At 43.3% G+C, this 16,504-nt stretch overlaps 2 protein-coding genes across 3 annotated transcripts; both read right to left on the bottom strand.

Moving 5' to 3' along the window:
- Positions 1-492: 492 nt before the first annotated feature.
- si:dkey-21e13.3 (uncharacterized protein LOC100150043 homolog) lies at positions 493-7,774 on the bottom strand. 2 transcript variants are annotated; one of them, XM_064321039.1, is made up of 5 exons: positions 7,219-7,774; positions 4,553-4,657; positions 3,468-3,503; positions 2,664-3,238; positions 493-1,942 (listed from the first exon to the last, which is right to left on the bottom strand). In XM_064321039.1, the coding sequence occupies exons 4-5, from the start codon at positions 2,872-2,874 to the stop codon at positions 1,470-1,472; spliced, it is 684 nt and encodes a 227-aa protein (XP_064177109.1). In that variant the 5' UTR covers positions 2,875-3,238; positions 3,468-3,503; positions 4,553-4,657; positions 7,219-7,774; the 3' UTR covers positions 493-1,469. The 2 variants fall into 2 exon arrangements, with proteins under 2 accessions (XP_064177109.1, XP_064177108.1); XM_064321038.1 differs by lacking the exon at positions 3,468-3,503 and having other exon boundaries at positions 2,664-2,789; positions 3,119-3,238; positions 7,007-7,765.
- Positions 7,775-8,476: 702 nt separating this feature from the next.
- si:ch73-127m5.2 (uncharacterized protein LOC561202 homolog) lies at positions 8,477-13,350 on the bottom strand. Its single transcript, XM_064321036.1, has 4 exons — positions 13,223-13,350; positions 11,493-12,181; positions 11,143-11,272; positions 8,477-10,698 (listed from the first exon to the last, which is right to left on the bottom strand). Exons 2-4 carry the CDS (start codon positions 11,977-11,979, stop codon positions 10,251-10,253), a joined length of 1,065 nt encoding a protein of 354 aa, XP_064177106.1. The 5' UTR covers positions 11,980-12,181; positions 13,223-13,350; the 3' UTR covers positions 8,477-10,250.
- Positions 13,351-16,504: the final 3,154 nt, after the last annotated feature.

The raw sequence follows: 16,504 nt of genomic DNA, 5'->3' as shown, positions 1-16,504 counted from the left end.
TAGGAGTCTTGTGGTTAAACCCAGTATCATGGTATAAAACAGCTTCTTTATTTACATGAATGCTCATTTTCCATTGGCTGTTCCCAGTCCCTCAGTGCTCATGAAATCCACTAATGAGCAGAGGATTCTGTGACTATTTCAAAACTAACTGATATTCCACTCTCAACTCATGTCACAGTAATAACCTGTAGTGTGATTTCCACATGGACAAAGCACTGCTGTGCAAACAGCAAACAGTGGCAATGTGGGTCAGTCTGAAAGGGTTATTGGTATACCAGGCACAAAGGAGCTGGTGGTGGAAAGTTGTATGCTCCTGTCTTAATGACATGTGGGAACAAGCTCTGATTTCCCCTGGGTTTGCTTAAACAGGTCAGTGCATTACAGAGAGGAAAAGCAGACAAAACAACCCCCTTGAACCAATACATTAATTGTTCTTTGTAAGTACACAAACGCATGTGCACACACACAACCGCACACACTATTATAAACATGAATATTAAACACTTTCATTGAATAAAGTGATTATTTCTACTGACCTCAGTAAGGACATGAATGCATTACTATTAATAAGCTTGTGTAACAGTTTGAAAACAGTTTGGTTGCCCGATTTTAACTTGATGAATCAAGTTAATTTACAATGCAAGACTTGGTACTGGCACTGGAGTAGGGTGTGGATCCCCTTTCAGCAAAGAGTTGCGAAAACTTTCTCAAAATCGAAAGCAAACCGTTTCTTTGAAAAGGCCTCCTGACACAGCCAGCAGAAATCTGTTCTAGGGAAATAATAAAAATAAACAAATGTCCATTCATCGTGATGTCAAGATGCACATGAGAACTTTAACTGATGAGAAAAATCTTTTCCACTCTAGGATGTTGTACTCGGTAATCAATAATACTTCCCAATAGGTGGTGCTAATGGGCACATGATGCTAATACAGAACATGGATAGCAAATCTCGAATGCTGTATACAGGTAGTGCACATTTAAAATTATTGTGTTATACTGTAACAGGCCTACATTTGGCAAGGACATAATTTTGTCTCAAACACTTTTGTCCTTTATATTCACTTTAATTTATTGTTTGTTTTTTTTTCTCTCAATGTCTTTACTGGAATGGGAAAATTACATAGCCTGCAGTAGGATCTGTTTCTAGCCGGTGAATCTACTTTTCATGGTATCTGAACAGTCTAGGCAAACAACCTTAGGTTATAGTGTTAGGTTAGGGTTTTATGCCAGTGTTCATCCTATTTTTTCCTTACTGAGGTGTTAAATTGAATAGTTGGTACACTGCAAAACACTGAATTTTCTCTGATGGCTTTTCTATCATTTGGAACTGTGATAAATCCAGGCTGGAAAGAAATCAAAAGATGGGTAGTTCTCTTGTCCCCTTGAAGTCATCCCTCCAATCCTCCAACTACCCCTGTCAGGTCCACCCCTTCCTGTGACCTGGCACTCAGCCTTTCGGTGCTGCTTCATAAGAAAGTGTGGAACATCCTGGACTTCAGGCTTTGGGTTTTCGGAACGTTCCGGACCCCGAACTTTATGATCCGGTGAAACTGGGGACAGGCCTCGAACGGGGCAGGCCTGAAGCGCCTGCCGGTCCGCTGTGCGACGTAGGCGCCCCACAGGGCCCGGGAGCAGCGGTGCACCACCTCGACCGTGACCAAGTGCTGGTTGCCCGACCGCTGGATGAGCCTCACCACGGTCACCTTGGAGGAGAAGCCGAAGGGGTGCCTGTGGGCGCCCCGGTAGGCCAGCTCCCCCTGGCTGACGCGGCCCAGCTCCTCCCAGGTCAGCCCCGAGCTGTCCTCCTCGCTCATGTCAGCCAGGCCGCAGAGGGCGAACAGGCATGCGCTCACCAGGGCCTCGTTCTGGGAGTAATTCTGCAAGATGGCCGCCAGTGATGGTACGGCCCCATTCCGGATCAGCTGGTCCTGCAGGAGGCCTGAGACAGTCAAAGAGGAGAGATGGAGGGTCAGACAGAAGCAATCGCACAAGTATGCTTGGTATGTGATTACTCCCGGGGCCTTGCGAAGACATAGGTACACACCTACTGTTTAGCTGAAATCTCATGGAAAAAACCACCGGAAGATGATCAAAAATAGCCAAGTGCAATCACAGACTGGTGCCAAAACATCTTTAAAAATAAATCTCTCGCACCTTTTATACCATTACTACACATTTCCTAAGGGGCAGGACATCCAGATTGGAAGGTGAGCTGGTTTTCATTTTGATAAACCTTGTGAGGGTCATATGCATGGTGTGTGCTCCTTAAATTCTAGATAAATTCTCCAGTTCCAATCTATTTTCCTTTTAAGACTGTTTCAGAATCTAGCCTAAAAGACCAGAAGATCATTCTCCAAGACATGCCATTTTCACCCAATGTGGCAGGCCAGTGCCAACTGTGGCTGGCAGCTCAATTGGGCAGTGCATAATTGAAAATTGGCTGCACCTTCTCGCAGGGAGGGGCGATTTCACTCGACAGGTTACCACCACCACTTCCCTCGATGCACATTAGTGACTCGCCCAGTCTTTAGACAGCAGAGTGAGAAGAATTAATGGAGGGGTTGTATTAATAGAATGGGCTAAGCTGTTGTGATTGGCCGTTCCAAACTGGATGAACCTGAAAAAAAATCCAATGAGTTCCTGGGCACTGACAGACTCACTGTTATCGTAGCAGATCCTGCCGATGGCCCGGCAGGTGTGCAGCAGCAGGTCCTGGTCTGTGCTAATCAACAGGGACAGCAGGGCGGTGCCCAGGCCTGCTTCCACACAGCGCCCCCTTTCTGAGGCTGGAAACACAGCACAGCAGATCGCTGCCAAGAGACCACTGACACATTCGCCACACTGAATGAACGTAACTGTGGCACATGGCATTTGACACCACACTGCATCAGTGCAAGATATGTTTCACATCCCTAACTGTTGAGAGGACTATGGACATATAACACCACAGCACTGACATTCACCCCTTCCCTTTTGAGACCATATTTAGAATAGCAATACTGGCCAATACACATAGATACACATACACACACACACACACATACACACACAACATACACACACACACACATATGCATATCGGCCCCTCATCGTCATCTTAGACCCCCTCTCTCACCATCTCCAGCCAGCTCGGACACTATCAGGATGGCCTTCAGCTTCAGGTTGGTCCTTCTCAGAATGTGAGCCAGTGAGGGCAGAATCCCACTGTCTGCGATCTGCCTGGCAGCCCCTTCCTCTGGGAAAAACATGCCCATGAGATGCGGATGACACCAGCATACACATCTGTTCTCTTGTACACACTTTTAAATTCATACTGTACACTGCTGTACACTGCACACTCAGAAGGGTTCCAGAAGGTTCCTCTGTGTCTCTGTAGCAGAACCCTATCTAGTTCAAGGTTTTATTTTTATTTGTTGTCAGGAAAGATGGTTCTATCAGGGAGGTTTCACACTTTTCACACCTACCACAGAGTGGTCCTTAAAGAACTAAAAAGGATTCCCCTGTGGAGACAAGCCACGGAACCAGCCACTACTTCGACCGCTAGTCCTATCAAAAGCATACAGTAGGGAAATTTATTGCATGGGGTGCAAATCTGACATACAAGCTTCCCCCAACACACAGGAGAGGGAAGTCATTTTGAATTAGGCCCTGTCAGCTTGGAGTACAATAACAACCTGGTCAAGGTGCCAACCTTTTTAAGGATAAAAGGCAAAGGACAAGAGCCTTTCATGAATCAGACCCATTTTTGCAGGTCAGATGATGGAAGTTAGAATGCCAGTCAGTGTAATTTATCTTTATATCAGTGAGTACTTATAATTTTTTGAAATAATTATTTTTTTGAATTTCTATTTAAATGCACATTTTTATGTTAATAATTCATTTAACAGTTTAAAACATGAAGCTGGGTGATCTTAATGTATGTCTACACACACACATGTTCATATCTAGCAATATCAATGAGACAACATTTACAGAAGGTGCACATACCATTTTGCATGTGACTGCATAATTGTATTGGTCTTTTTACATTGAGTCGGTGAATATGACATCTGAAAACAATCTTCAGTCATTCAAATAGTTCTTCAGGGCTGAGGTTCTGCAAGCCAGTACTAACACACTCTAATTCATGTGTTTCCGCATCTAATTGCACACCACCCTGGGAAGGGATCTCCCCATGATCTGTTTCTTGCGTAAAAAGATGCAGCCTGTTTATAAATCTCTTTTTCTATTGCATGTTTTGTTTTCTCTACTCCAACAAGTGAGCTCTACTGATTAAAACAAACTCAAGTGATTGGAACAGGCTTGTTAGTTTATTCCTAAATTACTTACTATGTCAAATCATTGCCTGGTGCTTTTCATAAGAGGCCCAGTAGCAAACACCCCTACGGTGCTCATAGTCATTATGAATCGAAAGCTTTAAATGACAGGAAAAACAATGTGGTTACTGCAGTTCTGGCTTCAAAGCCTAAAACTGAACCACATGATACACTTACAGGCTTTGAAGCCTGATCATTTACGCATGAAGCAGCACTCAGGATGTGACACTCACGTTTTTCCTGTAGAGCGCTCAGCAGAGTGTCCAAATGGGGCCTCAGCTCCTCTTCAATGAGTTCTGTGCTCACGCTGATGGCCACCAAAGCATCACTGAAAGGGTCTTTAACAAACAGACAAACAAGACAGACAAAGACACCCATTTAGCCTTTGCACGCAAACTCTAAGTAATGAAACAGCTGAACTGTACATACTGAACACACAATTTCACTCGACATATCTATATAAATGTGTGTGCCTGCGTTCATGTGTCTCTTCTTGTTCTGCTAGCTCTGCCATGTTCTGAAAGCAGACACAGTATTTATAGACGTTTTGATGTAATTTTTAGTGCCATTTATAATATATATAATTTTTCTTTTGACTCATAATCATGTTCACATAATGAAATAAACCACTTTGAGTTATAAGGGCGAGACGGATTAATTTCTGAGGTGAAACGGTCATATCTGTGTTTTTTCTTGGCAATTTGTTTTCTTTAAGCAGCCAATAAGCAGTTTTGGTCATTTTTTGTGGGAATTTTGCAGCACAAACAGTGTTGTGGGCATTGGCATACATTTTCACTGTTGATGATTTCAACTCCATTGGCAAATGGATTAAATAACTTTGGTTTGGGATTTTAAAATAAGCCAGGCAGCCCTGGTACACAAGCAAATGTCTGAATCTGTGCATCCATCCAAATGCAGTATATAGTCCTCAGTTCTGATGGTGTCTTGCTGTAATTGACATAATATGTTAAGTTCACCCTTACAGTGTGAGGAATACAATAGAGAAGAATACTAGAAAATACAGTCCAGGAATTTTATTTTTTTAAAGAAGAATCTGGGTTACTCCACCAAATATTGAACGTTGAACCCTTCCTAAGCAAAGACATTTTTTTATTCTTTATTTATGGGTATAAACTTGTTTTGTTTGCATTATTCAATGTATTGTAGAACTCTGTATTTTTAGTATTTTGACCAGTTGGCATTTTCTGAATGACCATTTTTTTGTTTAGTTAAATTGAAATGTGGTAAGTAGTTCATGAAAAAAATATCAAAAAAAAATTACATTTCACAGATGCGTCACATAAATTATGAAACTGAAACTGTGATGTGGTCTCTTCATATTTACCAGAGCTCTAGGTGTACTGTACAAACAACTAAAATAATTTCACACATGTTGTAATGAACATTTATAGAGATGTGTTTCCAGCCAAGAAATTAGCAATGCTCTATATGAGGGGTGCAGGCTCAAATCTCAGGAAGGGCATAGCATATATCTTGCAGCCATGTGCAGTAAGAGATTCAGGACCTTGTCCTCTAGCTCTTCTCACTGAAGTGTCCAGCTGAAGGAATGTCAAATTCCCTGCATAAAGGTGCCTGCTAAGTAAGTAAACAACCGTATGCCTGAAATTACCTCAGAATTGTGACTAGTGAACAGACAGGAAAGAGTGTAACTGTGAGGCTTCACCAGTCATCAAATTGGAGGAGCTATCATGTGTTATCACTGATACATTGACTTGCACCAATAATAGCATTTTGCTACAGAGAGAGGGCAAAGTCTTTGATTGGTTCATACCAGTCAGTGACAAACAAAGCACTAATGTTATCTATTGTTTTAATTTGTGATGCTCTACTGTCCTATCCTAGTTCCAAGATTTCCGTTTCACCGCGCTTTGTAGACCCCCCTTGCATCAGCACATTTTCCTTTGGCTTCTTCAGTCTGTTCATGGCCTTTATTAACACAGGAGGGGTATTATCAGGGAAACACAAAGCTTGTAGAGTTAACAGGGGGGCTTAGCATATGTGCATATGTCCCCCTGACAGATGCCTGGCACCCAGTAAACACTGAGCTAATCCCTCATAAGTACCAGGAAATCAGGTCTGTGAGGGGTCACTGTGGTTTCGTATTTGCGTTGGATATCACGACTATTTTGTGCTCTTTATTTATTGTATATTTTGATGAGGTTGGGGATGGGGAAGAGTGTATGCAAAGACAGAACAGCCCATCAAATAATCCTTAATGCATCGTATTTATTAGCTATTGTTGTTGTTTTTTTTCAGTGTGATTGGCACTTGCACGTTGTCTCGCTGCCAGCAGTTCCCGTTTCAGAGACGCAGATTGCCAGTCTCTGCATCTGCCTGCGAGGCGTACGTGCGCACACGCACGGGCGCACCTGCGTGTCAGGGCGGCTCCTGCTCCTGATCTTCTGTTATCACGTGTACAGCAAACTCAGTGCCCTCCCCGTCACAAGAACCACTGCCTTGGCAACGGTCCCAGACGTTTATGCCAAACAGCGCGTGCACACACTCAGAAAGACATGACAGCCTTGAGCATAAACTGGAAAAGCCAAACTGACGCGCTTCGTTACAGGGGTGTGCTCCCCATTGACTAGTTCTTCACCCCGCAGGTTCAGCAGAAATTTTCGAGCCACCGGCGGAACAGAGAAACAGGGGGAGGGTCTTCAACTCACCCATGGCTGTTGTCACCAGGCTCCCCGTTGGTGTGTTGTGTCCCGGAGAGGGGGATGAGTGGCATTTTGATCCAGCAGACTCTCAGAACCCCCCACGTTCTACTCAGTAACAGTATCTCCTTCGACCCAGTTTCTGCCGATCCACTTTACACTCATTCTTTTGCTATCGCTCTACAGCATTGATATATTTTATTCACGTATATCTCCCTTACCTCTTTGTTCCTTTGTTCTCACGCTGTCCCTCTTTCTTTTTCATGTGCATTGTTTTTTTTTGCTTTCTTTCTTTCTTTTGCGACTCCCTCCTGCAGATTCTCCCTCTCCCTCAATCTTCGCTAATACACTCCAAATCCTAAATCTCCTCAAAGCTCTTCACTGCACAATTACCCTCTGGGTGACATCGTAGCTTGAATACACTGTTCGTGACAGCTTCCATGCGCAACCAAGCTAACACTTTTGCGGCAGCAATATGAATTAAAAAGATGTATAGACTGTAGTTGAACAGGAAAGTATACAAAAATGACTCAGGGAGTGCCAATGTCCATGTCAATATGAAAAACCAACGTTTTTGTTGTGCTAACAGTTCTCTGTAAAAGCATGCATTATGTGACTTGGTTGATATGGTTTATCTTTTGTACTTTTTAAAATCACATTTTCTCTGTATTCTTCCCAGTGCCTAGCTAACAGTTTGAAAACAGGTAAATAGTGTGTATCAGAAAGTGTATCAGCATAAAGAGCCGAATTATGGCTGCTCTGTGAAAAATGATCAACAATAATTTTTCCAATTATTTCAGATATATATGGAATAATAAAAAAAAATTTAAGAATTTTGATTTTTTGGGGGGAACAAAACAATTTTTTGCAAAAACTTTCTCTTGAGAAAATTGAAATGGCCCTGGAAAGCTCATGTAAGAATAAGAACTCAAATATAATGGAACGGTGAAAATGCCAGACCATGTATTTTGGCCAATAAGAATCCAATAAATACCTTTGATTCCCACACGACTCAGTACTGCCACAGAACTGCCCTTTCTTACAGACAACTGCGTCAATGGCACCTCCTGCACTTGTTCTGTGTAGTGATGCAACCCACAATCTGGTACTGAATTCTCACAGTGCCAGTGCAGACAGTGGCTGGCTGCACTAAACTGGCAACGCTGTTGCTCTGGATGGGAGGGTTTCAGTTGGCAGGGCATGCCCCATCGCATTGCCTTAATCTCATATTAAAAACAGATTATACTCTAGTATTACACCAGCTGTTTGCTGTGTTATTGGGATTCTTCTAATTGTACCACAAAGCATGTCATTACATGATCGTTAACTTGGGCTGTTTTTCATTCCTCCTCTTAAGGTACACACAGCAGTGCAACGCTCTGTCAGTGATATATCAGTAATAGAAACTGAATCGTTAAATCAACTGAAATAATTCAACATTGCAAGAAAAGTGTGAGGAAATTAATGCATGTTCAAGTGTTCTGTGCCAAAGCTTTTTTAATTTTTGTAAAAAACAAACAAAAAAACAAAAAAACAAATCCTAGTTCTAAATCATGGAAGGTTTCCAAATCTAAAAGCCAAGTTGGACAAAGGAAAAAAAGCAAAAGAAGATGTTCATAATTCATTATCGATTTCCTTAAAAAGAAATTAAAAAAAACACTATTCAAGAAAGCCGTAACATATGCAAGTAATGCATTCACAGAAGCGAAAAACACCACAAACGGTAACGTCTTGATCACCTGATTAATTAAGATGAATAATAGTCCATAAATACAGGCTGCCACAGTAGTTCAACTTCTAAAAAAATAATAATAAACCGGGAGGCAGGATTTTGTTGTTTATAGCATGTTTCTGGGATTCCAGTGGTACCTGAATTATCTTTTCAAACCACCACTCTGTACGGGCTACATAAACAAACATTGACCTCTACAGGTCCAGTGATTTTACACCAATAAACTAAGCACTTCAACCTGAAGGTCCCAGGTCACAAAAATAATGAAATGGCGGGAAATGATGGTTAACCATGACAAAGTAGAGCACAGGAAAAAATGCACTTGCCCCTAAAATGGAGTTTGTGCATTCACACGGAGGGAGTTAGAGTGGAAGGGTTGATATGCGAATATCTGATATGTGTGAACGGGGGAGTTGGTTGGACTACACATAACGGAAAAAAGAAACATTTTTAAAATGGTGCACGGCCTCTGGGTACGGGTTGTGTGGGATGGCGTCAGCCCTGCCTTAAGGTCCTTCCAGATGAAGGTCAGCACCGAGCGCGAGCTCCGTGTCTGTCAGAGATCGGAGCGTCACAGCCGCTGACCGAACGGCGGTGAGTCCTGTACGGCAGCCCTGCGACGCCGTCGGGGCCAGGGGGTCGGCCGCACAACGAGTTTCCATTTAAAACCCCGGCAAGCGTTCATCTGCCGAGCGGCTGCTGCCTCGTCTTCTGGTCTGCTGCGATTGGCCCTCGCCTGCGTTGACGGATCGCCGTACAGCAGTACTACCCCTGGGTGAGAAACCTTCGACCCTCTCACGCGCAGGCGCACACACACGGACACACACACACGTGTGTACGCATGTGCACAACTCAGACTTGCACAATTTCATAATAAATTAATTAATTCATTCTTTTTTTCCCTGTTCCCAAGGGGGCAGCGATGTAGCTATTGGCTCTGTCCAAAAATGCTTTCAGTGTGGGGGATGCTGTACACAGGGCGGGAGTGGGGCTGTGGTCACAACTGCAGCATTAATGGCGTTACACCTGTGTCCATTACATTAGCACCATTACACCTGGGTGTCACACTTGTGGTTACACCTCTAGTCAATTACATTTGTCCTGTTACATGTATGTTGCCCATCTGTTACAGTAATGGTGTTTCGACAGCAGTCTCACAGTATTTATGTCAGATTCTACAAAAGATTATGCCCTAATACCATCTATAAACAAAAAACTTGTCCCCACACCACCAGAAACCTGGGCTACTAGCTAGGCAGCTTGTTGGCTTTTTTTTTTGAAGTTACTTTTAAAGTAAATTTAGCTATTACGCTAACTAAAAAAAACACCAAATGCCATCCCTTGCCCCTGGTATGCAGTACAGCATAAGACAGTGGCACTCTCAAACAAAATTAATTAAAGCACAAAACAGGCTAGTAAACTAGTAAATCTAAAACAAGACTGATCACCCTCAACTCCCCCCCCAGGTGTGTTCTCCCATACGGCGCAGCACCGTCCCCGTACGTCCGCGGCGGCCTCCAATCACAGCCCGCTCGAGATGGTCTCGTAACCGACGGACACGAGGGTGAGGACGCTGCTCTCGATGTCGGCGGGCGCTTCCTGCACCGGCACGGGCAGCGGCACCGCGGTCGCCACGGCCACCGGGGCGGCGAGGAGCTGCTGTTTCTTGGCGGCCTTGCCCCGGCCCTCGCCCTTGGCCCGCGGGGTCCTGGGAGTCCTGGGCTTGGCCTTGGGCTCCGCCTCGCCGTCCGGCCGGGCCCGGGCCTTGCGCTTGCGACCGCGCTTCTCCTGCTGCGGCTCCTCGGGCTCGGGGTTCCCCGACAGCACCCGGATCTGCTTGTCTATCACCCGCTCGATCATGTCGAAGGCCACGTCCAGCATGGCCGTGCCGAAGCCGTGGGTGACGCTGTCGAACGTCCGGCTGTTCTCCGGGTCGTGGAAGCACCTCCGCATGTCTTCCAGGTGGTTTCTGGAGCGGTGCGTCGAAAAACAAAAAGCAGAAACGGAGAGGCGCGTGCTTAGCTGGTTTTATCATCAATGACAATGACAAACTTCTGGGACACTTAAAACACTTGCTATGACAAGCGAACCGCAGATTAAGTCACACACTGACAAAGAAACAGGGCCGCCAAGCCATATTCTACAGCCTAACCTGTCAGTACATAACACTTTCAGGGATACAGGTTCAGTGCTGTTAACTGTTGACCCCTTTAGAAATGTACTCTACCATGCAGAGTCCTAATGTTGGCTTGGAGACTATAACAGAACATTGCTGAGATTTCATTAAGAAAAACTAAGAAAGAAGAAACAGAAATTCAATTTAATAAATAAACATGCACACAGTAAAACAATATATCAAATTACAGGGAAAAGCTGAAAAAGTAAGGTCAAATTCATTTGCTTTTGGTGTTACCTTGTCTCGATGATCTTTGACCAGTGCTGCACGTGGTTGGTCTCAGGGAGCAGCGTTTTCACCATCGTGTCGTAGTTCATGTACTGGGAGGCGAATTCCCTCATGTCCCTGCACAGGGCGGCCGTGTCCCCTGAGGAGTTCAGACAGAGCGTCATTACCCGTCTCGTCAAACATTCACTACACATTCTGTAACGTGACCGAAAGACATTACCCGTCTCGTAAAACATTCACTACACATTCTGTAACGTGACCGAAAGCGAAGAACCCTTACGACACCAAGGGGGGGAAAAAAAACACAAACAACGACAGCCGAGTAAAAAACAGGGCGGTCGACCCAGGCGGTAGCGTACCTTCCGTCAGTTTGGAGAAGGAGCTGGAGACGGCGGTGTTGGCGCTAGGCGCCAGGCCGATGGACTGCAGGGACTCCAGCAGGGTGCGCTTGCTGGCGGGGCCGCGGCTCACGCGGGTGTAGGCCGCCAGCGAGCGCAGCGACATCTTCTCCGGGGGGTCGAGCCGGCGCTTGACCTCGTCGTACAGGATCTGGTACTTGCGCGCCTTGGTGCTCTTCATGTTGGGGTCCAGGAGGGAGACCACCTCCGCGAACGGAATCGTGTGGACGAAGCCCCCCTCGCCGGGCCCCTGACTCGGCCCGCCCTCGTGGGGGCCCCCGTTGGGCCTGTCGCCCTGGCCGTCGCAGAGCACCTTCTGCTGCAGCCCCCCCACCATCTGCTCCAGGGCCTGCTCCAGGGCCATGCCCTGCCCCTGCACATGCACGTGCTCCATTTTGGCCGCCTCCCCGCCGAGCCTCTCGCTCTCCGCGCAGGTATTGGGTTCCATCCTCGTCCCCCTCAAAGGGCTTCCTTTCTTCCCAACTCCTCCCTGGTCACGCCTTCCTTTGCGTGTTCACTTCACCCTTCACTGCTTCTTTTACTTTTAAAAAATTTTTTTTTTTTACATTTGCTGAGGTTCTCCCGTGGGAGTTCTCTCCTTCCCTGTCCCCTCTGCTCTTCCCTTCTCAGTCTCGCTTTTCTTGAATTGCCTGAGAGACAGGGAGAGAGAGCCAATGAAGCATTTCTTCATGCAACTTACTACCTTTTTTGACAGATAAACATTTTCTGTTACAAACCCAGCTGTGACACCATATAAAATGGCTCAACTGCGTAGTCATCTTACTTATAGGACCAGGAGCTATCTGCACTAAGCAAAGATGAGTGAATGCACGCGCATGCACGCACACATGCACATACGCACAGAACTGTGGGCTTCAGTGTCCTTGTGTTATTGTATCACAACTGCAGTGAGTATCACTGGTGTGAACGTAGATGCACTGCCCAGTGTTTTAATGATTTCCCTGCTGCAAATTCCGTGTGGATTTTTTCATTGGTCACTCAATTGTGGATAATTTCATATTTTTACACAGGCAAAATTATTAAACACAATGTATTTTAACACCTGTCATTTTTTAAAATATGAATAATGCATGCATGTGCAGTTCATTTAGCTAACACTAGCTGCTGTTGCTTCCTTGAAATTTTAGTAACATTTACTTTTAAGTGTCCTGATAGCCTACTTGTTTTGAAATTCACTGATTTACACTTCATGTCTATATAGCTGACTAATACCAATAACAATAGCTAATGAGAAGGAGGAGTTCAAGAATAGTTTGCGACTTGCAAGCTGTAAGACGCGCTGGCCTCAGCAGGCAAGTTAGTCATGCACGTGACGTGTGTGACTGTTGTACTCAGTAGCTAAATACAAGAAATCTTGTGCGTACTAAACCAACTTGTTGTTCCCTTCTCAAAAGAAGAAGTTATTAGCAGACTGGTCTTATTACCCGGTCTTTTTTGGGGGTTTTTTTTTTGTTCTTGTACTGATCCGAGAACAGCACACGCGGAATGACCACAATCTTCATTTTAATGGCGTTTTGGCAGGAAGCATCGTGATATGCTAGCCGACTTTTGCCCTGCGATCTATGGTGGATAATTAATATTAGGCAGTGACCAAGCAATCCTCGCTATGTAATTCTACAAACACCAAACCGAATTGAAGTCAGCTACTGGCTGAAGGTTTTCTTACTTACCACTCCACCGTTCACTTTTCCGTCATTTTTCGCTGATCCTAGAACAGTACGTGGAAAAACAGGCACGGCTTTCCTTCTTCTTCAGTGGTGTTTGGGTTGCTTCTAACGACCATAGAAGTACCTCGCCTGTATCAGAAGCTAGGGTTTCTGTTGGTCCACGAGACGTCAATCATCGACTATATAAACTTTTATTGGACGTTTGTGATGTCTCTCAACAGTGGCTTCTGGTATTTTATTTCCGGTAGAGGACGCGGTATGGATGTTCGTGCTAAATCGCGAACGTAGCTGGGGCAGGTAGACATTGTGCATTATATATTATGAACACAGAACAACAGGGTTGTAGGCTTTTATTCTGCATGGGTGTGCACGCGCATAATGTGAATGTAATTTTAATGATGTTATTACTAACCAGGAGTCTGGTTCTGCTTTCAGTTATTTTCCACAATGAATACCTACTTAATTTTTTTTTAATCGATCATGCTCGGATGGGTTCCTTTCAACAATTAGCCTAATGCAACATTGATTGCCTTTTGGTATCCTGGCTCAAAATCCTCTGGAACAAGTGCATATGAACTTCAGGAGTATGTACGTTCATCTTAACATCAATTCAACATCGTTCACTTTCAAATAGCCTACTTTGGAAAATAGTACCAATTCTGTCACCTTTTCCCACATCAAAATGAGCACGACACAGTCAAGCTAGACTCTGCAACCCATTGGGGCCTATCTGCTCATGTGTTCCCTAGTTTTCCATTTTTTGAAAACATTGCACCACTTATTCCAATACAATAGTACTAGTATCTTGACCCACTAACAGCCATTTGAACATACTAAAAAATATTGTATTTTAATATGAAATGAGTTACAGACAGGTATATGAGTGGCTGGGTGTGCGCAGCAACAGATGGGTGCACTTGTAATTGAAAATATAGACTAGAAGAAAAAGATCACAAAGGGGTATTTTGGAAGAAATGTAATTATATGAGACCTACTTACCTTATGTCACTTACTGTATTGTGTAGATTCGCTCATTTAGAATGCTTCAGTTTGTTTAGAATGCTTTCGCATTGGTTCCAGAGGAGTTACACTGTATAATATCATTGCATGATTTGTTTTGCTTGTTTTTGTTCCAGTTTCTCTCTTGTTTTTCTACTCTTCTTAATATGTTAATTATACATATGAATGATCAACATGATAGACCTATTTAAAAATGTATTATACCAAGGGTGTCCGAGTGGCATGTCAAATTTGCGATCTCTGTATAATAAAAATATATTAGAATTTTAAGCACTTTTTTCAATAAATATTTTCTTTGGGCATTCTTTGTTTCTGTTTTTTTTTTGTTTGTTTTTTTTTTACATGTAATTGGTATATTGTTTCAGTGTTATTTAAGTGTAATTAAAATGGAAATATGATATGCTGCATTTGTAGTACATGTTCTAATAATGTGAATTTAAATATTTAGAAGATTTAGTTACTAGCAATGGGAGAATTAGGTTCTGTGAACCATTTAATGGATCAACACCAATGCAGTGAGTGATTTTTTGTTGATACCTAGCCATCCATTTTTATTGGCATAAAGCCATTCATCAGCACACACTATCTCGAGAGCTGGTCTGGATTCAAATGTTATGCTTTCTTCCCTTCCTTTGGGGAATCCCCATAATTCCTGGATGAAATATGGAAGCCACACCATGCGGCATTTGGTTCCAATTTATGAAAGGAGAGGGAGAAATTATGTTCTGGTAAATGGTAAATGGACTGCATTTATATAGGCCTAGCGCTTTTATCCAAAGCGCTTTACAATTGATGCCTCTCATTCACCAGAGCAGTTAGGGGTTAGGTGTCTTGCTCAGGGACACTTGGACACGCCCAGAGCGGGGATCGAACCTGGCAACCCTCCGACTGCCAGACAACCGCTCTGTCAATCCTCTGTTTTTTCTCCCTCCTGCCATGGGTATAAAATGCAAGCTTCCAGCAAGAAGGAAATCCAACTATGCAATGCTCCACATGAAGAAGAGAGAATAGGGCTGTTCAATTCAATTTCAGTTTGTTTGTCATCTGTCCTCCCTTACAGAGCAACTGTTAAGTTCACTTGTTGCACGTTGCAAATTTATCACAAAATGGCTCACTCGAGGGAAGAGAACAAGGGAAGGGAATGTGTTAAAGTGGATCCAAATGCAGCCTAGGTTTTTAGATAGTTTTCCTGCAATCTGACTGGTGCCAGCAAAAATGTGCTTGCACCAGCCATAATGACTAGCATTGGTAGCCACCTTCTGTTTCTCCTACCACTGATTGTACTTCCTGTTATGTCTCAGTTGCAGTTCTCATCTCTACACTATTAGCCGCAGTAGATCATAACTATGGATATTTCAGAAAATGTTTTAGAACTGTTATTCATTACAGCCATGCTAATCATTCTATATATATATATATATAAATAAATATAAATAAATAAATATATATATATATATATATATATATATATATATATATAATTGGTTTTTTTTTCCACTCTCCAACAATGTGGTTGGAGCTTTATAATTTTGACATAGCTGACCATTAAGAAAAAATTTAGGTTAGAACCTGAAAAATCAGGCTATACTAGATCCACATCATTATCAGAAACACCTCAGTGGAACGATTCCACTCACAACTGTTGCTCTTTCACTGAACATTATCCCGCCTCCAAGCATGCTTAGCGTGGCCTACTTACCTAGTTTGTGGACTCCACCTTTTCCCATCACACTCTACATTTGACTTACCACTGTCAGCCAGCAGATGGCAGTGTAAGAATGTACATTGTTAAAAACGATGCAAGAAAGCAGCCATTCTGCATTAAGGGAACACCTAAACTGCTTTGCATTGTCAGTACTGTATGATTATAATTGGAGAAGTTTCTCTATTGAAATCATAGATTTATAATTATAGATTTATAATCATATTTATATTGTGATTATAAACACATTGATATTAGGGGTTACAACAATTCCATGACATTAATAAAAACTAAGCAGGATTTCTTGGACATTTCACTACTCTCTGATACCAGTGCCATTGTGAAGTGCACTAAGTACAATTGAATCAGTTGAAAGATTTATTGGTTTAACTCTAATACTGGAAAACTATAGTAGTACACGGGGTAGATATGTGAAAATATGCCTATTCTCCAGTCTCTACTTTTATGGGGGGTTTTATTCCTTACATCTTTGGCATTCCAGGTCTTACCAGAGATCACTGGACTGAGAGGAATCCAGTATATGAAAAGGCTACATTAAGCTC

This window comes from Anguilla rostrata, chromosome 2, assembly GCF_018555375.3.
Source record: "Anguilla rostrata isolate EN2019 chromosome 2, ASM1855537v3, whole genome shotgun sequence".
NCBI classification, from domain to species: Eukaryota; Metazoa; Chordata; class Actinopteri; order Anguilliformes; family Anguillidae; genus Anguilla; species Anguilla rostrata.
The sequence above is the reverse complement of the archived record's forward strand: the minus strand, read 5'-3'. Positions and strand labels throughout refer to the sequence as shown.